This window comes from Muscardinus avellanarius (genome assembly GCF_963383645.1).
Source record: "Muscardinus avellanarius genome assembly, chromosome: 20".
NCBI classification, from domain to species: Eukaryota; Metazoa; Chordata; class Mammalia; order Rodentia; family Gliridae; genus Muscardinus; species Muscardinus avellanarius.
This window is the reverse complement of record NC_137806.1, coordinates 8,192,127-8,215,036: the sequence shown is the minus strand read 5'-3', so window position 1 is coordinate 8,215,036 and position 22,910 is coordinate 8,192,127. Positions and strand designations below refer to the sequence as shown.

Here is a 22,910-nt window from a genome sequence, read left to right as displayed (position 1 = left end):
CTCTCCTGTGATGAAACTACATCCTGCTTTGCCCACTGGTATGGTTACATGTAGAATGTCTCCTGAAGGGCTCATGTATGAATGTTCACGCTGATGTAATTAAGTCATGGGGTTGTAACCTCATCCGTGGATAAATCCATCGCAATGGGGTTACTGGGTGGTGGCCTAGGCAGGTGGGGTGAGGCTGGAGAAGGTGGGTTCCAGGGGGTGTGGCCTAAGAGATTGTGCTTTTGTCTTTTAATCTCTTTGCTTATTTGCTCTCTTGGTTTTCCAGCCTCCAGGATGGACAGCAGAGTCCTCACTCTCCCTTTTTCTGCTTCCTGTCACCATTGGCTGGACTCTGAAGCCCCAGCCTGACATGGACTGAACTCTGGAATTTCTAAAACACTATTAGCAAATAAGTCTTCCTTCCTATAAGTTGTGTGGTCGGTTGCTTTGGATCACAGCAGAGAGAATGTTACGAAACAACCATTTTCCAAAAGTGAAACTTGGCTGCCTAGAGCAAGGTGGCAGAGATGATCTAATGGGCCATCGTTCATGGATTTCCCTTATTGTCCTTTTTTGGGGGGGAAATCAGAGAAAATTTTAAAAAAAATTTGTCACAGACTCTGAGATTTCTCAGAAACATGATATACATGTAAAGTATTAGGAGCACATTGATTAAGCTGAACCTATAACTTAATAGACATCATTACTTAATATTTTAACCAAATAATTCAAATTTTAAACAACTAGAGAGAACAACTAGAGAAAATTTACTAAAGAATAAATAACTTTACTTTAACAAAATTTGCATACTAGCACCAAAGTACATTAACAACAAAATATATAAAGCCTTTTAAAATTTTCAGCTGTGCAGAAGAATAGAAGCCAGAATGCATGGGTATCTTAATTTTCGAAACCATAACCACTTTGCTTTTATAGTTGATCTGATGGAAAACAGAAAAAAACAAAACAAAACTGTGATAAACCAAACTAGAGAAGTCAGCAGAGATAAATTATAATCCATTTCCCCCTAATTATGGATGAGCTAAATCTCATAATTAAAGCCATATATGCACAGGGCTGTGGATTATTTTAGAATTGTAGAGACAGTATAATGTGGACCTAAAGAACCTGGGCTTTTGAGCCAATTTCTAACACTGATAATGGGGTGACCTTGGGAAAGCCGCTCAAAGTTTCTACCTGCAGGACCTCCTCACACTGTTGTTCTTAGGGTTAAAGGAAAGTGCTCAGTACAGTGCCTAGAATGTTGCAATTTCTAAACAGTGATCAATTGTTATTTGTCTGCACACCTGCATGAATGTAAACCCCAACTATCTTCGATAGGTCTGAGGTTCTGAATTTACTAAAATGCCTTCTTTAATTTCTTTTCTTCCTGGCCAACCAGACATTGACAGTTAAGAGACAGGACAGTGCTTAGAGCCTTGTTGTATATTTTTATAAGAAAGAAAAGCATGAGGTTAGATGCATGGGTATGGTAAGAAATGACAATTGTTAAAATCAAAACTGAAGACTTTTGCTTCTGGGCAAGATAAAGTAACACAGACTGGATTAACCTTTATACCCTGAACAAAAATGACACCCAAAACATGTGAGATAAAACAAACAAGTACCATCCAATGTGCATCAAGCAATACAGGATGTTGGTCCCCAAGAGAGAGGAAACAGATGGGCGAGCCCTCTGACTACACCAGGTTTCTGCCTTAAGAGATTTCCTTGCCATGTAGACAGGAGGAACCCAGGGCAATCCTGGGATAAAAACAGAGGTACTAACTGAAAAAGTAAGAGGAGCAAGACCAGGAAAAAGGCAAGAATGTCCACTTTTACACACTTGCATTTAATATTGCACTAGTGATACAAGGGAGCACAACCAATCAGGAAGAGGATCAAAAGTACACATAAAAGAAAGGGGAAAACTCTCTGCAGATGGCACGAGCACCTATGTAGAAAACCCTATAGGATTTATTACAAAGGAGGAAAACGAAAAATTCTCCTCTAATAAATAAGGTTGCCAAGGTCAGCAGGGCAAGAGATCGATATGAAAAAGTCAACTTGATTTTTATATTCTAGCAACTAACAGAATTTGAGGTAAGAGAACTATTTATAATGGCCTAAGAAATGCGATACATTAGCAGATAATTTGATAAAAGATGGGCAAGATGTGTACACGCACAGCTACACAACAATGCGGAGAGAAATTAAGGAAAAATGAAGTGCTGCGTGTGTTCACCGACTGGAAGACTTAATACTGTGAGGATATCAATTCTCCCAAAATTGTTCCATCGCTTCAATACATCCCAATCAAACTCTCACTAGGATTTTTGGTAGAAATTGACAAACTCATTCTGAAACAGAGAAAAACAAATTGTTCATAATTACCTAAGAAACTCTAAAAGAGGACAAAGTTAGGTAACTTGAAACTGCCCTATTGGAAGACTTTTTATAAAAGCTATCGTCGTCAATAAGTGTAATATTAGCCGGGTGTGGTGGTGCATGCTTGTAATCCCAGTACTTGAGAGGCTGAGAGAGGAGGATCGCACGTTCACGGCCAGCCTCAGCTACTTAGGGAGGCCCTCCGCAACTCAGTGAGACCTTGTTTCTAAATAAAGAATAAAAAATAGGAATGGGGGTATAGCTCAGAGGTATAATGCCCCTGGGTTCTGTCCCCACTACCACAAAACAAAAAGATGTGTAATATTGGTGTAAAGGCAAATAAATATCAATGACATACACAGAAGAAACAGAAATAAACTTTTATATACACTCATTTTAAGGGTGGTAAAGGAGTCAAGGGTGAAAAGAATAATATTTTCTAGAAATGCTGTTAGAACATTTGAAGAGGGCGGTGAGTATCAGAGGAAAATATTATAAAGAGCTAGGAGTTCATCCTTTGCAATGATGAACTTGTTAACTATTCAGTTTTTTCCATTGTCCTAGATGTGAAACACCTATAAACTTAAATACAGTACATATTATATACTTATGTTGTATAGTTATATACTATATTCTATATAATAATGTGGTATGTTATATAGCATAATTAGATAGTATATAATATGTAAATATATACCATATAACCATTTACTAATAAGGATATAATATAATATTAATTAACATTAATTAATATAGCTATATATAATTTCTTTTCTTTTTTTTTTTTGGTGGTACTGGGGTTCCTGGAAGCCCTTCTATCTCCGGGCTACACTCCCAGACCTATTTTTACATTTTTATTTGGAAACAGGGTCTCCTAAGCCAGCGCGCACGGCTAGCTTCGAACCTGCGCGATCCTCCTGTCTCCGCCTCCCAAGCGCGGGGATGACAAGCGTGCCCACCACGCTTGGTGTTTATAACCTATTTTAATCCACTTGTGTCAGTTTTGTTGAAATATTTGCAGAATGAAAAATTCAGGCCTCAGTTTATCATGGTGATAATTGCACAGGTGTTTATATATATAAAAACTCATCGTTCTTTGTTAAGTATCTCAAGTATATTTCAGTTAAAACTATAAAAAGTACAGAGAATATTTTTTAAACTTCATAAAGAAAAACAACCCAAACTATACTTTTCCTATCGTGGTTGGGCAAACAAAGTCATGTCAATTATTTTTGTGGGTTACTGAGGATTGAACCAGTACCACAGTACCACCAGCGCCATTTTTTGGGGGGGGATACTGAAGGTATCATTGAGCTACACCCCCAGGTCTTTTTATATATTTTTTTTATTTTCAAATACAGTCTAGCTAAGTTATTTTACACTGGCCTCAAACCTGCCATCTTCCTGTCTCTGCCTCCCAAATACTTGAATTCGAGGTGTGCACCGCTGGGCCTGACTAGTCATGTGAATTTTTAAGACAGTTTGCTGAACTTGAAGAACCTCAAGGAACATCTAAACGTGGCCTTCTGACGGTGAACTCTTCGGTAAGCAACTAGAATACCACCATATTTTTTGGTGAGTGTTTCAAACACTTTACTAAAAACCTAGTTTGTTCATACTCATATTTAAATTTTCCTCAGATGATCTGGGATATGAATAAATGAGTACTTAGTGAGTTAAAACAAACAAAAATGCAAAATTAAGGATTATAGTCACAAAAATCACAGAGACAAAAACGACCCAACGGAGCTTTGAGGGACCTCTGCAGTTGAAGAAAATCACCTTACCTGTTTTTGTCAGAGGGTGGTTAACTAGTTGCCGGATGACACTGTTTTCTGAGGATCTCAGAAGCAGCACAATATCAGTGGGCACAGTGTCTCTGTTTTTAGCTAAGAACCCACTTGCACTGTAGAGGACCTGTGGGCAGAACACACCACTGGAGTGGTCACGGTGTGTATCACTACCTTCACCATCGATAGATATTCACAGAACTTACCCTGTACTGAGCAACAGCGACACGAAGTTGACAGAGGAAACCCCTTACAATTTGATTAGAAAAACAGACCTTGCTGATTTAGTACATCTGAGAAAAACATATGTCTCACTGATTTTTTTTTTTTTTTTGTGGTACTGGGGATGGAACCCAGGGGCCTTCTACCTCCGGTCTACACCCCTAGACCTATTTTATATTTTATTTGGAAACAGAGTCTCTTAAGCCAGCTGAGGCTGGCTTCGAACCTGCGCGATCCTCCTGTCTCAGCCTCCCAAGCGTGGGGATTACAAGCGTGCGCCACCACGCCCGGCTATGTCTCACTGATTTTATTTGACTTGAAATGACCAAAGGGCTTTGGGTCTTCTCATTATAATGGAAATTTGGAATGTTTTCTTTCTCTACTTGGCTACGAGGAAGTCCTATTCTATGATAGTCAATCCTCCTTGTTATTGTTTGAGTACGGAATGTGCCCCCAAAAGCTCATGTATTGGTATTGCAGGAACCTTCAGAGGTGAAATAACCAGTCATGAGGGCTCTAACCTCATCCATCTATTGATAACTTGAATGATAGGGATAATTTGAATTGATAACTTGATAACTTGAATGGGTTTACTGGGTGGGTGGTACCTGGAGGCAGGCAGGCTGTGGCTGGAGGCACTGGTCCCTTCCTGTCTGGTTCTCTGCTTCCAACCAGCCATTGCAGAGGGCCTCACTAAGTAGCTGACGCTGGCTGTGAACCCAGATCCTTCTGTCCCAGCCTCCCAAGTACTGGGATTACAAGCATGCACCACCATACTTGGCTGACTTTCTTTTCTCCTTTTTCTCTTGGTAAAAATTTCCTCTAGAAAAACTATGATGTGTGTGTGTGTGTGTGTGTGTGTGTGTGTGTGTGTGTGTGTGTGAGATTGGTTGAACTCAGAGGCATTCTACCTCTGTTTTTATTCTACTTTATTGTTATATTCTTTGAAACAGGGTCTTACTAGGTTGTTGAAAGTCTCACTACATTGCTGAGGCTGTCCTCAAACCTGTGATCCTGCTGTCTCAGACTTCCAAGTATTAGGAATACAGGTGTGCACCACCATGCCCAGCTGGAAAATTATAATCATTTTTTTTGTGGTAATGGGGTTCCTGGAAACCCTCTACCTCCAGACCTATTTTTTATATATTTTTAAATTTGGAAACAGGGTATCCTAAGCCAGCGCGGCTGGCTTCGAACTTGCATGATCCTCCTGTCTCTGCCTCCCAAGCGCGGGGATTACAAGTGTGAGCTACCACACCCGGGTGAAAAATTATAATCTTATATTTGTTGAACTAAAAGAAGGAGTTTTAAAAACCTTTTCAGGTTAGAGTCTCTGTGTCTGTCCCGCAGTGGAAGCAGCCTCCACAGAGAAAGGCTAGTGCAAGCCAGGGCAGAGACTAGGGAGCAGGAGGGCAGAATGAAGCCAGACCAGGGCAGAAACACATGGCCACCTCGTTATAACTGTCAACTAATATTTTAGAATATAATTTCAGGCTTATACTTATTATTCAATAAAAGTTAAAGTGCAAGTCAGTGGAAATTCTTAAGTTTTCTTACCTTTCCTGCATAATGATGAATTCCAAAACTAAGGTCCATTCTTTTGGGTTTCCAGAAGTACTGTGATTTCAGGTTACCCTCAAATTTTTCTGTAGGAAAAAGAAAACTGAACTTCAACATCAAGCATGCAGGAGATCCTCAAAGGATACTGATGGTTGGGACCATTTATTTCAGTATAATGTGGAGCCAACAACAACAAAAAAAATTCGTAGAGCTAATTTACACAGACCTGGAATGGAACTATTAATTTTAAGTAAAACAAAACTCATGATCGTAAGCTTTTACCATGGCGCTGTGATTTAGAGAAGTTCTGTAGCCTTAGCATGCAGGATAGCTGCCAGGAGGGTCTGTTGAAACCCAGCCTCCTAAATCTCAGCCTTCGGGTTTCTGACTCCAGAGGTCTGGGGAAAGCGCCAAGGATTTTCACGTCTAGTAAGTTCCTAGGTCCTGCTGATGTTCCTGGTGTGGGTACCATATTTTGAAAACCACTGAGAAGAAAGAAACTCCTTGAGACTGGCCAAAGAGGCTTATGAGACAGTTGGATGCCACACCATGAGCCTAAAACATTGATGGTATGGCTGTTGTATCTGAGGAGCACAACGGGATCAGAAAGGCAGCTCAATTTCGATAATGATTTTAACACATCCAGAAAACCTGTCGTTCCAGTTCTAGAAGGAATATTTTGATATCAAGTGACTGCTCTAAAATCATTTTATGTGCACTGTTTGGGTATTTTCTTTTCTACCCAGTATTGTCCAATTAGAAAAAAAAATAAGCCATTCAGTGGGTCAGGAGGAAGCACTAGCACAGAATTAATGATGAGAAACAGGTTGTGCATATAACCAAAAGTAAGGAAAAAATGCTAATCTAAGTTTACCGTGAGCACCTGTAATATGGAATGAATATCTTCTATCATCGGGGAACATGGCATTCCACGTTAAAATGGCTTTTTCACTTACTTGGAAACTCGGAAGTCTTTTCTTTTTTAATTTAGGTGAGGCCTTCCCATTTTAACTGTTTTGGGTGATCTTCTTAAATATATTATAGACATCTCTGCCTTCTCCAGTAGAAAAAAACTGAATACATTAAATTCCCCTTGATGACTCAGGGCTATTATCATGAACATTTATTAATGTACTGTAACTCAGAGGTCATTAAGGAATTTAAGGCTATTTGCCTCTATTAAATAAATGGCTGGAACATCGCAGATGAATTCGTTTCCTGCCTACTTGCTATTCCAGAGCTTTATTGATCCTCTTCCAACCAACTTTTAATTAGGGCTGTATTTTCTAATGTAGTTTCAGTTTTTTTTTTTGTACTGGGATCGAACCCAGGGCATTCTATCACTGAGCTCCACCCCCAGCCCTTAAAAATACATATACGTTATATATATTTATATTTATATATTTATACAATTATATATAATTACATTTCTATGTCTATATTGAAGTAGGATCTCACTAAGTTTCAGAGGCTAGCCTTGAACCTGTGATCCTCCTGTCTCAGCTCCCAAGTACTAGGATTACAGGTGTGTGCCATAGTGCCAGGCTTCTAAAGACATTCCTAATCTAGGATTCTATAGTTAGGGTTCTACTATAAAGTAAGGAGAAATCCAATATCTAATCGTGTCTAATTCATCACTAAGTACTTTGACCTGTTATAAACATTCACCGATCCAGGTATGAGCGTCAAAGTCTCTTCTTTAAAGTCAGCTACGGAGGTTCTGTGACAACTTCCAGATAATTTGAAATATTAAGTCATTCAGGATTACGCACCACATTCGAGACACCATGAAGTCCTCTGGATTTTAAGCTCACCTACGAGAGTCTGGTCGGTGGCCTTGGGGAACCTGCTTTCCTCATCAAGTAGGGACAGTAAACCCATTGGCTTCTGCAGAAACATGTCTAAGAGGGGCCGGTTATCTTCATATTCAATGACTCTGGCATCAACATCTTCATTTAGGTATTCATTCTACAGTAGGTCATGATACAAACAAAAATGTTCACTTAACACTGTGTGAATAACACATAGGTTGATAGTAATTTCCTAGGATTCTACTCTGCATGCATTATAATAAATTGCTGTCTAGGCTGAGGGTGCTGTTTTATTTTTTCTCTTCACAGAACAACTAGTTCATTAAAATTAGCACCAACTGAACTCAGGAGAGAAATAGAAGAATTTCTAGTCTAGTCTCCATCCTACAATTATAGTCATCTCCAGTTTTCTAGGTGGAGGAAAAGATAATTGCTAGAGAAAAGTAATAAATTATGTCCCAGAATTTATAGGATATGAATTAGGTAGAGCTTAGAATCATGCTTTCCTGAACATTTATACAACTTTCCGGTCAGGATTTTGGACATTTACATCAGGAGCATAGACAGCTATGGGTGATGGGCACAACCAAAGAGTTTAGAACCAAGGACACACGGTTCCCATCTGGGCTCTGCTGCTTAGCTGGCCACACAGCCGTTGGGATTTTCCTACTCTATGCGCTTCCCTCTTCTCATCTTTTCAGTGGGGGCAATAATACCTGTCTCACAAAACAAAGTATGTGGTATATCACTTGACATTGAGTATATGATAAAAGATGAGTGGAATAAAAATAATGAACCAGAGACCATGACTGTAGGACCATGGTACCAGGACAGCACAGGTTCATGGTCGACTCTAGAAAAGAGCCGGTTGGGAAGGCTTGGACCACAGATGTTTGTATAACTCACACCACGCCCCATCCCAGAGCTGACGACTGTACAAAAGAGGACACGTGGGCTTACTAGTGATGCCTGTGGAGGGGAGTCGCTGGTTTTCAGGGACAAAACAAATATTATTAGGGGGCAAGTGTATGGAAAAACTAACTTCCGACTTGGGCAGAATGTCCCGTAGCACTTTGAAATTACATGTTGAAATTACAGGTTATTTTCATGATTGTTTTACGATAAACTTTAATTCATCAAAGATACTCATTGAACAACTTATAACAAGGCACCCTGGTGCAAGATCATGGGACATGTAAAATAAGCTCCTTGTCTCCACAGATGTAAATTTGGGTGACAACCCAAGGTAGCACATGACAGACACTACATAGAGTATGCCGTAAGAGCTCAGAGAAGGCAAACTTATTTCTGGCAACTTTAGAGTCTAGCCAACAGCATGTGGGGCATTTGATGAGCTGACACTTTTAAACACCATGACAGCAGACTTATAAGTGGCAATCGTATTTCAAGAGTACCATAGGGGAAAAAATGTATTTTAATTTTTAGTTTTTGTGTTGCTGGGTAGGGGTGCTCAGCACCTTGTGCATGCTAAGCATACCCCACTGACCACTGAGCTACATTCTCAGTCCAATATATACTTTTAAAATAAAATCTAATGCATAAAAAGAGGCAGAACCCATGACCTAAAAGGTGCAGAACCTGAAAATAACAACAACAACAAAACCCCCCACAAAAACCAAAAACCACATCTCGAAGGTGCACGCCTTTTTATTTGAAGGTAACCTTGGGAGAAGCCTGTAGACCTAGAATCATTTTACTCCTAGACACATTAGGCTGACAGCATATAATAGCTTAAATCACAAATACAAAGTTCAAAGGAACTTTTGTGTGTGTTTTATATAGAAAAGCACACAGGGTTAAGGTCTAAACGAATGTATCTGTCATTTCTATTTGCTTGTGTCAAAATCCATGGAATGCTTCTCTGGCAGGTCATACAGAGCAGAGATAAGTAATTTGGAAAACAAGGGGCTCCCCTTAAAGACATCTGCCATTATTATGGGTTCCAAGCAAACCAATGGAAAAAAATGTAATAGTGCTGTTTTCAGGGCTTACAAAGCACTTATAGCAAAGTAATCATGCCTAAAACAATATGCTATGTATTTTTATAGCCATTATGGTAGCAAAATGCCTAATTATTTTTAAATATCTGTGAAGAAACAAAGCTTATATCTCCTCTAAAAGTCCTTGCTCTGCCCTGCACATTAAAAATACATCGAAAGCAGAAGATGAGTGGAGTTCTTAATTACATTAATGAAGAAGTGTTTAGCCTATAGAATCCCTACTCTGATCAGATTGCCAGAGTTCTCTTTTGGAAATGGGCAGACTAAATACATCATTTAAATAAATAAATAATTTAAATAATTAATTGAAACGCATACCAAGGAGCTAGGGAAATCAGAAGATCTCCAAGTTAGCAAACCCCATACCTGACCAAAGTTCTTCTGTGCTTTTTTTAAATTAAAATTTGAGTATGAATGGTGAAAAGTCACAGTAGCAAGAAAGCCCCCAGCAGGTGCATCCACATGGCCATGTCTTAACGAGAAGCTTAGGTATTTAGGGTCAAAGTGCCACTCAGGAGAGAATCAAGACTACTGTTCTGAGTCGCGAGACTCGCACAGCAGCACGGCATGGCGGTCTCTTCCTGCGAGAGGCTCCAGATCCCACGTGTCTTCTAAGGCAGGTGCACATTTAGTGTTGCTTCCTCAGCACAGATTAGCAGAACAGTAACCATTAGCTGTTAGTGTTTCCGTAGATAGACCTCCTTCCCATCTCCCCAGTGAGGTAACAACCGCCCTTCCCCAACTGGCCACTCTGTGCACACACTGTATTTGTTCGTAGTATTTCTACCATTTTTGCTTGTTTATTACTCTCCATCTCTGCTCTTAGGATGAAGCAGCTCTGAGTTCTTCACCTCTGTATCCGGGGAGACTTGGGTATGTTGGGCAAAGGACCGAGACTTCTGGGCTGAGTGTTTGCACCTGCACCCCCACTTCCTGTGCTGGAGCTCTAAGCCCCAATGTGACTGTCCTTGGACAGAGAGACGCTAAAGAGGTAACTGGAGTGAACTGATGTCCTTAGGGTGGGGCCCCAATCCAAGGCGACTGGTTTCCTAGTAAGAAGAGAAAGAGACAGCGGAGACCCTGGGGTACAGAGGAAAGTCCATGTGAGGACAGGTTCTTGGAAGTGAGGACAACCCTGGAGGGGGCTCTGGGGAGACTGACTCTGCCAGCACCTCATCTCAGACCTGAGAGAAAACTCGTTTCTGTTGGTTAAGCTGACCTCCTTGAAGCCTGTGACATTTCTTATCGTGTCCCAAGAAAATGGATAGGCTCAGCTCTCTGGACTCTTGTAAAAGTAGTTTTTTTTGGTTTTATACATAATGAAAAAATATATATTTAGAATTAGCCTGCTGGACTCTGTTTAGATGATCCCAGTTTTGTTGGCAAGATTCAAAGCATCAGAATCAGGAGCCAGTCGAACATACGCCTTCTCGCCAACAGGCCTGATCAGGGCGTTGACCCCGGAGACGTCAATGTCATAGCGTTTCTTCATAGCCTGTTGGGTCTGGTGTTCGCTGGCTTTGACATCCACAGTAAAGACAAGTGTGTTATCTTCTCTCTTCTTCATGGCTGACTCAGTGGTCGGGGGAACTGATGATGGCCTAGTGGTCCACTGATGATGACTTGTTCTCCTGGGGGCGCTCTTCCTGGGGTACTTGAGCTTATTAGACTACATTAACATTTAAAGAAAATGCATGTAGAAATGGGCGTGTATGTGTGTGTGTGTTACTGGGGATTGAGCCTCTGAGCCACACCCCAACGCATTTTACTTTTTAATTTTGAAACAGAGTTTCTCTAGATTTTTGATTGTCATGTACTGCCTTGCTGAAGCTGTCCTTGAACCTTCTATCTTCCTGTCTCAGCCTCCTAAGTACTGGGATTAAAGGTGTGTGCCCCCACTCCTGACTTTAAAATTGACTTTCCCACGTGGAGAGCTAAAATAAGACAAATGTTACCTATATCTCACACAGAGGGCTTCCTAGGAAAGAGACTAGGATACAAAATTAAAAAAAAAAATCAAAAAATAGTTTGAAGACATTTATGAGAGGTTTGTTTTTAATTGCCTATGCCGTTTTTTATCAGATGACTGGTTCTTTTTACTTTACAATGCTAAAAAAGTTGAAAATGTAAGTCTTCTATATTGAATGATTTTTTTTTCTTTGTAATTGCCACACACGATGAGTGGGCTCCCACACTGGAAATCTCCGAAGCGCTAAGCTTCAGGGCAGGCACAGCTGAAGACGAAAGCCGTGTGCATTGTTTTCTGCAGGGTAGTGGAGTCATGATTGCAGTGGCTGTTTCTATTATGTGTCGTGAATGGCTTCCTGATTATAAAATTGCTCCTGACTCAGTCCTAAACCCACGAGTGCATATGTAAATGATATATGTTGAAGCACATCTTTGTGCAGAAACAACATTAATAGCCCACTTTTTTCTTTTTTATTATTTTTTATTTTTTATTTTATGTGGATCATATTGAAAATAGCACACATTCAGACTGTGCTTGGTACCCACTTTAAAAACAAACGTTAGTCCAGTTAACAGCAACTGTGCTGCTTTGATCTAGGAAGAAAGCTCATGAAAAAGTAGAAAGAGACCCACCTGGAAGAAGAGTGAATCGACAGAATTCTGAACAATGTTTTGCAGCACCATGCATACACCCTGGATGTCCTGAAGAACAACTGGCCTTTGCCTCAATTCAAACTCACTCCCAGGGATGACCAACCAATCCGAGATTGCTGTGTGCTCCCTTATTTTGAAATATTAGGAAGCAGGGTTCATTTCTTTTTTATATTCTCGACCACAGTGATTATCCAATTGTGCTTACTGTGAGAAGTGCAATTCTATAGAACTTTAAACTTTCTATCATACTTTTTTGGTACTGGAGATTGAACCCAGGGACATTCTGCCTCCTAACTACATCCTCAGCCCTTACTATTTTAGTTTTTTTTTTGGTGGTACTGGGGTTCCTGGAAGCCCTTCTACCTCTGGGCTACACTCCCAGACCTATTTTATATTTTTTTATTTGGAAACAGGGTCTCTTAAGCCAGCGAGGCTGGCTCCGAACCAGCGCGATTCTCCTGTCTCCGCCTCCCAAGCGTGGGGATTACAAGTGTGTGCCACCACGCCCGGCTCACTATTTTAGTTTTGAAACAGTCTGGCTAGGTTGCTGAAAGTCTTGCTCTGTTGCTGAGGCTGCCTTTGAACCCGTGACCCTTCTATCTTAGCCTAGGAAGTGCTGGGATTACAGGCGTGTGCTGCCACTCCTAGCTCTGCCATACTTTATTACTGTTGGGCTCTCTTTCACATGGAAGAGAACCAGAAAACAAAGGCTAACAGATAAAGTACAACCAACACCTTGGCTATCTATTTTCTGTGGAGACTCAGACTGAAGCCTATCGCAAAAAAGAGTCTCACTCATCAGAAATGGGATAACTTGCTTGGGGCCCTTTGAGTCAATATGGGAGTCAACAGTGTGTACAAAAGTCAGTGACGCTCTGCAAATGTTAAAAGGGAAAGTTGAAGCCGGGTGTGGTGGTGCACGCTTGTAATCCCCACGCTTGGGAGGTGGAGACAGGAGGATCGTGTAGGTTCGAAGCCAGCGGCGCTGGGTTAAGAGACCCTGTTTCCAAATAAAAAAGTATATAAAAAAATAGGTCTGGGAGTGTAGCCCGGAGGTAGAAGGTTTTAAGGAACCCCAGTACCACCAAAAAAAAAAAAAAAGGGAAAGCTGAAAGATTAATATTATATTTAGGGAATTAATACAACTGAAAGGAAATTCTATGTGTTTCAGGTGCAGCTCATCTGGGAAGTTGGAGTTTCAAATTTTAAAACAATTACAACTAGACTCCTTTGCTAATCATCTTCCATTTACGGGGGTGGGTACCCCAGATAATCATCTAATGATCACACTATTGTTTCAATATGCAAATTGATTGAAATGTTATTAAGATCAATATGCAAAAAACTGTTCTTCAAAGACTGGGCAAGTATGAAAACAAAATACTGTGAAATATCACACACCAGGCAAGATTCAGGGCTTGTATACCACATCTACTAGGAGAATAATGCTAAAAAAGAGAATAGTTATCTTTATTTTTTTATTTTTTATTTTATTTTTTTGGTGGTACTGGGGATGGAACCCAGGGGCCTTCTATCTTCGGGCTACACTCCCAGACCTATTTTATATTTTATTTGGAAACAGGGTCTCTTAAGCCAGCCGAGGCTGGCTTTGAACCTGCATGATCCTCCTGTCTCAGCCTCCCAAGTGCGGGGATTACAAGCATGCACCACCATGCCTGGCTGAGAAAAGTTATCTTAACCTTCTAATTGTGTAAATGTGTAGGTCATAAGAAGAAGAAAGAGATACACGTTCTGGATGCTCCAGACTGGTTTGGTTTTTAAGAGGTTTTTTTTTTTTTGCGGTAAAGGGGATGGAACCCAGGGGTGTTCTACCTTCGAGCTCCACCCCCAGCCCTATTTTTTTATTCTTTATTTTGAAACAAGGTCTTACTGAGTTGCAAAGGACCTCACTAAGTAGTAGCTGAGGCTGTCCATGAACTACTATCCTACTGTCTCAGCCTCTCAAATGCTGGGATTACAAGTGTGCACCGCACCACCACGCCTGGCTTTTTAAGAGATTTTAGGCATTTAACCTGTGTCATAGGAAAGGAAGCTGTGGAGACGCAGAACTATCAGTGAGTGGTCAACAGGGATTTCCAGGTTTCGAAAAATGTTTTTGAAAGTAATACAAAAGACTAGTTGGAGGCAAACATTCCAAGAAATATAAAATTACCTACTGGGCAATTGAAAGGTTAGGTCAGCAACATAAATTCCTTCACAAAGAACATTTTGCTGTAGTCTATTGATTATTGTTTTCAACAAAAGGCAATGGGAAAATTATATCCAAAATGCCTTTGCAATGACCTTTGCTTGAGTATCCCACTATATATTAAATTAAAACTTGGGCCAATGCCAGGCGTAGTGGCGCACGCTTGTAATCCCCGCGCTTGGGAGGCAGAGACAGGAGGATTGCAGTGGTTCAAAGCCAGCCTCACTGGCTTAAGAGACCCTGTTTCCAAATAAAAAATATAAAATAGGTCTGGAAGTATAGCCTGGAGGTAGAAGGGTTTCCAGGAACCCCAGTCCCACCAAAAAAAAAAAAAAAAAAACAAACCCACCCCCCCACAAAACCCCCAAAAACCTCAAAACAAAACAAAACAAAAACTTGGGCCAGTAAAGAAGTTCTTTCAGCAGACTATTTACTATTTATTTATTTATTATTTATTTATTCTTGTGGTACTGGGATGGAACCCAGGGGCATTCTACCTCTCAGTTCCACCCCGAGTCCTACTTTTTATTCTTTATTTTTGAAGCAGGGTCTCACTGAGTTGCAAAGGGCCTCACTAAGTAGCTGAGGCTGTCCGCGAACCGTGATCCTCCTGTCTCAGCCTCCCGAATGCTGGGATGACAAGCGTGCGCCACCACGCCCAGCGTCTCAGAAGACTATTTTTTATGTTGCAGTGTTGTCGACCTGTCTACAAAGATAATGCGTGTTGGTTGAAGCAGGACTGAAGTGTTTCCCCTGTGAAGGAGCTACTCAAGGAACACATCCTGCTGATGGTCCAAAGATAATAGGTCTTGTGGACATCACTAGAAGTTGAGAATACCATGTCCTACTGAGGTGCAATGACAGCTCTATTAAAAAGCTAAGGAGCTCTCAGGTCAAACCTGGGATTATATTTGACAAAAAAAGATATGACCGTGACTTTAACAATTTGTTCTAATAGCTTTTTCCCATTTATGGAAAATAAGCGTGCATTAACTATGATAACTAACACATCGAATTAGGGTTAGCACTTCTTAGCTATAGTTATAACTATAATTACATAAATAGTTATATATAATTGTACCTATATATGTAGTTATATATAACTATATAACTTAGAGTTAGCATTTCTTATATTAGTTGGCTTTGGAGATTGTGACAGAGAGAAAGGGAAGAAAATGTGCCACCACATGCTAAAATCCAGGGAAATGCTGAGTAATCCTGTGTTCATCAGATCACACGAACATCTGCTTGTTCATACTTAGCCACCAATGTCTTGTCCATGAGATTATAGAGCATGGATTTATCCTAGAAAGAGCACAGGACAGGACTGGAAATGGTTTTAATTCCTTGAAGGGCTTTGTGTAATCTTGCATTCTAGTTGAATTTTTAATTTTATTGTGAGAAATTTTGAGTTTTTATTAAAAAAACTCTCTCAAGAATGTTTTGAAGAGCCTTATAGAACAGTTTTTGTAGTGATCCCAAAGACAAAAGAACATTAGGATCATGGATGCAACCCAAGGAGGTCATTCAAAGTGGTTTTTAAATTTTAGCATTCTATAAAATGTAAAAAAATGCACTGAAATATCTGTCCACTGACTTAAGACTACTTCCAATAAAACCTGGTTTTAAGGAGAACTTCAGAGGTCTATCAATGCATGTCATTAACTAATCGGGGGAGAGGTACATGGGGTTGCACCTGGCCCCATAAAGTAGGTAATCCTAATAGATCTATACTAAAAATCTATACTATACTTGATACATGTCTCAGCAAGTGCTGGCAAAAGCAATACAAAAAGAACAAAGACACGATCATGGACCGAAAATGTGTGGCCTCATGAGAAAGGCGGGAAATGCCCTAATGACCAATGGGGTTGGGGCCACTCCAGCCCAGTGGGAGAGCTTAGAACCAGGAGCCATATCCTCAAGTGTGCCCATGGGGAGAAACCAAGGTCACGCAGTGTGCAGAATATGTGTCCCAGGAACTTGGCTCTGGGGAAGAAAGAGCATGTCTGTAGAGCTAAGCAGAGCGCAGAAGTGTTTGTGGGGTTTCTTCCTGTGTGCTTTTAATACTTGAAAGAGATGGTCTACTATGCTATGGGTGAATGGACTATGCAAGAAAAGGAGAAAAGGGATAAAGAGAGAGATGGAATGGATATTTGACAGAGCAGGGTCCTGTGGTAGGTGGGAGAGAGCTGGAAGAAACACAGTCTTACATTTAGATTCTGATTTTGGCCTAAGAAATGTCAGGATGTGGGGGTCTGGGGGTGTCGTTCAATGGTGGAGCGCCATTGAACGGTTGAGGCCTTGAGTTCAATCTCCAGGACCCCCAAAACCAAACCAAAAAAATTTGCTTCCAATATGCACTTTTAAAATAAATTCTCCATAAGCCTAATAAAAATATTCTCAATAAGCCTAGTGATAAAGAGGTTCAGGCACCTCTAATTTATCTCGAAGTTAAATTAAAGCATCAGTTCTAATCAGTAACTACAGAGCAAAATAATGCAATTTAAAGAGACAAATGACATTCCGAGTGATATTACATTGGACTCTTTTAGACGTCGTAAAATAATTTAAAGAATCTTAATATGACAGTTTTGCCAAGTGCAATTCAAGTAAGACTCTGCTTTTTTCTCGAAGGAAGAACATTCTTGAAGCTGACTCATAAATTACACACTGTACCCTGACAAAATTGCCATTTCACGGCGTTGCATCAAATCCATTATCTTACGTTCAGTTGCCTAGCTACTGGATTTCTGAAGTTTAGCACATTTAGATGGATTCTGAAATTTCAAACAGAATTTCAGCTATGCCTTCTAGAGAGAAAAACTGCTAGACATATCCATTTGCTTAAATTTTCCATGGACATTTCTTTCTTTGCAAGGGCTCAAACTGACTAATATCACCTATGAAATTACATTAAATTTATTCTAGGCGTTTTTTTTTTTTTTTTTGCTAGGGATGTAGAGAACAGAAAAGCATTCCTTTGTCTTTTTACATGCTCATAGCTTTAAGTCTATGGGTTGGGCTCTGCTTTGTACAACTCCACACATGACACACACATGCATGCGTCTTTAATGGAAAGACTTGGCTTACCTGTTCCCACGCAAACACATGTTGATTAAAATAGTACTGAATCTGCTCATTGGCGATGTTAATGCACAGCTGCTCAAAAGAATTTTTTCTGAAATTTTCAAAGCCAAATATATCAAGAATGCCAATGCTCAGCTCATCACCATTCCCACTGGAAGAATGGAAGTACTGTGAGTTATTATATATTTCCTTAGGAGGTACTGCAAAGCCGAGGGCCTCAGAATTTCCACTGGCGATTTGGCTAAGGGACTGCTGCCAGCTCATGCACTTCAGTGTAAAGCTTCCTTAGTTGAAAAGTTTCTTTCCATAGAATAAGGGAGGAAAAATTAACTTGAATATGTAAATAGAACAATATTTTCCTTATACTACAAAAATCACTTCTAGGCTATTATATATTAAAGGAAACTTTCCCCCATGTTATAAGTACAAAGTTAAAGCCCTTGTTAGAAAATATAGAGACAACCCAGTGGCATCCAGAATACGGCAGACCTTCAATCAAAACTGAACCAGAAAAGCAATAATTCTGTTGAGTACTATCTTTCATTTTAGAAAACAATTTTCAAAATCTTACGAACATATCTCAATTACTTGAAGAATTGTTAATTTTTGGACTACTTACTTATAGTATTTTATTTATATTTATTTACTTGTTTGTTTCTGCAGTACTGGAAATTTGGACCCAGAGGCATTCAACTTCTGAGCTATATCCCTAGCACTATTTTTTTTTTTTTTTTTTTTGCAGGTCTAGGGATGGAACCCAGGGGAATTTGACCTCTGAGCCACACCTCCTGCCCTATTTTTTATTCTTTATTTTGAAACCGGGTCTCACTGAGTTGCGAAGGGCTTCACTAAGTAGTTGAGGTTGTCCGCGAACCGCGATCCTCCGGTCTCAGCCTCCTGAATGCTGGGATTACAAGCGTGCGCCACCATGCCCGGCCCTATTTATTAATTCTTATTTTGGAGCAGGTCTCACTAAACTGTGGAGGGCCCCACTAAGTAGGTGAGAATGGCCGAGAACCCGAGAGTCTCCTGTCTCAACCTCCCAGGTACTGGGATTACAAGCACGTGCCACCATGCCTGGCTGCTATTGGTATTTTAGCCTTTTAAAAATTTTTGAAACAGGGTCTCACTGAGCTGTGACGGGCTTCACTAAGGAGCTGGGGCTGTTCACAAACTGCAATCCTCCAGTCTCCACCTCCTGAATCCTGGGATTATAAGTGTGCGCCACCACTCACGGCTATGGTATATTTCATTCATTCATTCATTCATTCATTCATTCATTCATTCATTTGGTGGTACTGGGGTTCCTGGAAACCCTTCTACCACCGGGCTGCACTCCCAGATGTATTTTTATGTTTTTTTATTTGGAAACAGAGTCTCTTAAGCCAGTGCGGCTGGCTTCGAACCTGCGCGATTCTCCTGTCTCCGCCTCCCAAGCGCGGGGATTACAAGTGTGCGCCACCACGCCCAGCTTCTATGGTATTTTAAATATAGAACAAATGGTAATATGGAGACAGGTAAAATATACAGGGATTTAGTTTATAATTAAATGCTCTAAAATGATATGCAATAAATTTTGTAATTAGATATTTCTAATGCATTTTCTGCTATTCTATGTGATTATGTTTATTCACTAAAACAACATGGTCAGAGAGTTTGTTCCTCCCCCAAGAAAGTTATTTTCATGTGCATTTTTTTTGTTTTTTTGTGGTACTGGAAATGAACCCATGGGCCTTCTATCTCCGGGCTACACTCCCAGACCTATTTTATATTTCATTTGGAAACAGGGTCTCACTAAGTTGCTGAGAGCCTCACTAAGTAGTGGAGGCTGGCTTCGAACCTGTGTGATCCTCCTGTCTCAGCCTCCCAAGTCCTGGGATTACAAGCGTGCGCCACCACGCCCTGCTTTTTCATGTTTATTTTACAAAGGAAAGTACAGCATGGTGGCGCACGCTTGTAATCCCAGCATTTGGGAGGCTGACACAGGAAGACTGTGGTTCTAGGACAGCCTCAGCTACTTAGAGAGGCCCTTTGCAACTCAGTGAGACCCTGTTTCAAAAACAAAGAATAAAAAAATAGGGCTGGGGGTGTAGATTAGAGGTAGAATGTTCCTTCTCCAGTAACCCCCCCCACCCCCCAGGCCCCCCCAAAAAATATAAGTATAAAACCTCTGTTCATGTCTATCATTTAGGTAGCATAGAGCTTACTCAGTGCTGTGTGAGGAAGAAACTTGGAAAGGAAGCCACTCTCCCCATTTGGAGAAAATGACTGGCTTCATAGAAAGCATTTGAAAGCTGTGATGGGTGAGCTGGGCGTGGTGGCGCACGCCTGTAACTTCAGTACTTGGAGGGCTGAGACAGGAGCATCATAGGTTTGAGGACAGCCTCCACAATTTAGCAAGACTGTCATCCACACAGTGAGACCCTGTTTCAGAACAAAAATGAAAAAGGGCTGGGGGGGTATAGGTCAGAGGCAGAATGGCCCTGGGTTCAACCCTTTGTACCACCACCAAGGGGCGGGATGGGGGGAGATGTGATGGGTGGGCCAAAGGAAGGCCATGTATTTCTGAAAGTTCCTATTTTGCACAGTGATATATTTGTCTGTGGTTATATGCCAGGGCAAGAAATTTAATTAAGATTTCTGCTGGGTTAGTCCACAGTATTATCCTTGTCCAGTTTCTTTGCCCCACAGGGTCCCACTGGGATAAATATTTGACTTATTCCATAATAGTGTGTTAGATATAGGGTGGCCTTAGAAGTAATCTGGTTCAGGGATTCTTAAAATGGGATCTATTTCTGGCCTTTGAGGGGTTTGGAATCATAACTGTGTGCAGTATTCTGGTGGATGGGTGTATACAAATGTATTCATTTTTTATTTTGGAGTGAAGGGCATTAGACAGTTTTCAGAGGGTTCTTAAAAGGCTCCAAGATGCCCACAACAATGGACGGCTTTGACTTAGTTGGGTGCAGTGTCACACAGCTGTAAAACCAGATACTAGGAAGGCTGGGGCCAGAGGACAGCAAGTTCGAGGCCTGCCTGGGCAACTTAGTGAGAGCCTGTCTCAACGTGGAAAATTAAAAGGGCTGTAGCTCAGGGATGAAAGGCTCCTGGGCTCAATCCTCAGTATTGCAAAAGCAAGACAACAGCAGGTAGACCCAAACCAAAAGGCCCCATGACTTCTGTATTCAATGCCAAGATAAAACCCAGAAAAACTCCATCCCTTGCCCAGAGTCACATAAGTTGGTGGCAAAGCCTGGCAGGGAACACAAGCTCCCCCCAAATCTCAATGTTCATCTTGACAAAACAGAACCAAACTGTTCAAATTGGTCACGCTCTAGTTCATTAAGCTTTCTGTTAAAAAAATAAATAAATCTAAGCCTGGGATCGTTTTCATTAGTGTATGGAAAGGAAAGCTAATTTAGTAGATGGCTGGAGTGAAGTTTTTGGCGGATCACCCTGCCGGGGGTCGTCTAGAATGAAACATGCAGACGAGGACTAACAAGTGGGTCGAATCTCTTATGCGCCATTTCCATTACATAGAATGCACATGTGTTAAAAAAAAATAATCCTGAATTTTCTCACTTTTCTCTGCATGCCTGACACCAGAGAGCCACACAGGAACATGCAAACCATTTTGACCATGAGAGCCATAGTGGGTGAGCAGGATTGTGGGCTGGGCACTCAGCTGGGATGAGGCAGAATTCAGTAGGGGAGGGCAGAGACAATGTCGAGGGACAAAGGGTTAAACACATGGAGGAATAATGGATTAGCTCTCAAGAGAGTCTGGATAATATTATAGTGTAGGATGAATTTTAGTGATAAAATAAGGAGAAACTATATACTAGAAATGTGTATAAAATGGTCTTTCATGCTTGGTGACCAGCTGTGAATCAGGTCATCTTAATGTAGGCCTCCATCTTGCTTTCTAACACACAAATTTCCCCAAATTTGTATAGTTATGGGGGGAACAGAGCTTTAGATATAAATATGAGAATTCGTATCTCTGCACAGTCTAGTCAATGGTGGCCACGATTATCTTTCTTTAATTTGTATTTTACTTTGAGACAGGATCTTGCTAAGTTGCCTAGGCCGGCCTTAAATTTGCAAAACCCAGCTGGGAGCAGTGGTACATGCTTGTGATCCTGGTACTTGGGAAGCTGAGACAGGAAAATCGCAGATTCAAGGCCAGCCTCAGCAGTTTAGCAAGGCTTCGAAATAAAAAAGATTTTAAAAGCCCTGCTCCAAAATAAAAAGTAAAATACATCTGGGGATATATCTCGGAGGTAGAATGCCTTTGGGTTCAATCCCGAGCATCACAAAAACAAACAACAAAAACAAACAAAACCTTGCAAACTTCTGCCTCTGCCTCCCAAGCATAGATTAAAGGCTTGAGCCGTAGATTCTCTTTGGTTGTAAGGTGAGGTACCAGAGAGGACATGGATTTTGGATCAGATATCATCAGCACTCAAATCCTCATACCCTTGCTTTAACATTTACTTTATGTAGTAGCACTGGGGATGGAACCTAAGGGCATTCTACCTCTGAAATATACACTCTTACACCCAAGCCCCATTTTATTTTATTTTATTTATTTTATTTTTCATTTTGGAAAAGGGCCTCATTAAGTTCCTGAGGCTGGCCTTAAACCCGAGATCTTCCTTTCTCAGCCTCCCAGGTGCTGGGATTACAGGTGTGCACCACCACATCCAGCTTACCACTTACTACATCGCATCCTAGTGAATCTCTGAGACATTTTTTGGGGGTCATAACACTTACCCTTACGAGGTCAAGTAAGAGTTAAAATTTGAAGAGTGAGGCTGTGGTGGCATGTGTCTGTAATCCTAGTACTTGGGATGCTGAAAAGGATTGCAGGGCAGCCTCAGCAACTTAGTGAGATTCTCAGCAATTTATTGAGAGTTTGCTTCAAAATAAAAAGGGCTGGCTGGGGGTTTTGCTTAAAGGTAAAATCCTCCTGAGCAAAATCTCTATTACAAAAAAAGTTTATTTTTATCATATATAATTTAAACCTTTTAAAAAATCCCCCAAATTGCCAAATTGACATTTTACAGAAGTATAGAATGACATAGACTTCGTTGAACATCTTCTCATGAAAGGAACATTAATTGATAGTAGGACAGTACATTAAAAAAAATCACTTCTATTGCAATTATTCATGTTACTGCAGTTTCTATATTGCAGCAATGAACAT

The 22,910-nt window shown here is 40.7% G+C and overlaps 1 protein-coding gene across 1 annotated transcript in view; it reads right to left on the bottom strand.

Annotated features, from left to right (window-relative positions):
- Window positions 1–22,910, bottom strand: part of MYO3A (myosin IIIA) — a gene marked incomplete at both ends in the record, with an annotated part of 172,565 nt that overhangs the window by 49,806 nt on the left and 99,849 nt on the right. The window contains 4 exons of the mRNA XM_080717187.1: window positions 4,164–4,293; window positions 5,946–6,034; window positions 7,763–7,916; window positions 17,705–17,852. Of these exons, the coding sequence (XP_080573313.1) occupies window positions 4,164–4,293; window positions 5,946–6,034; window positions 7,763–7,916; window positions 17,705–17,852 (521 nt within the window). The remainder of the gene's footprint in view (window positions 1–4,163; window positions 4,294–5,945; window positions 6,035–7,762; window positions 7,917–17,704; window positions 17,853–22,910) is intronic.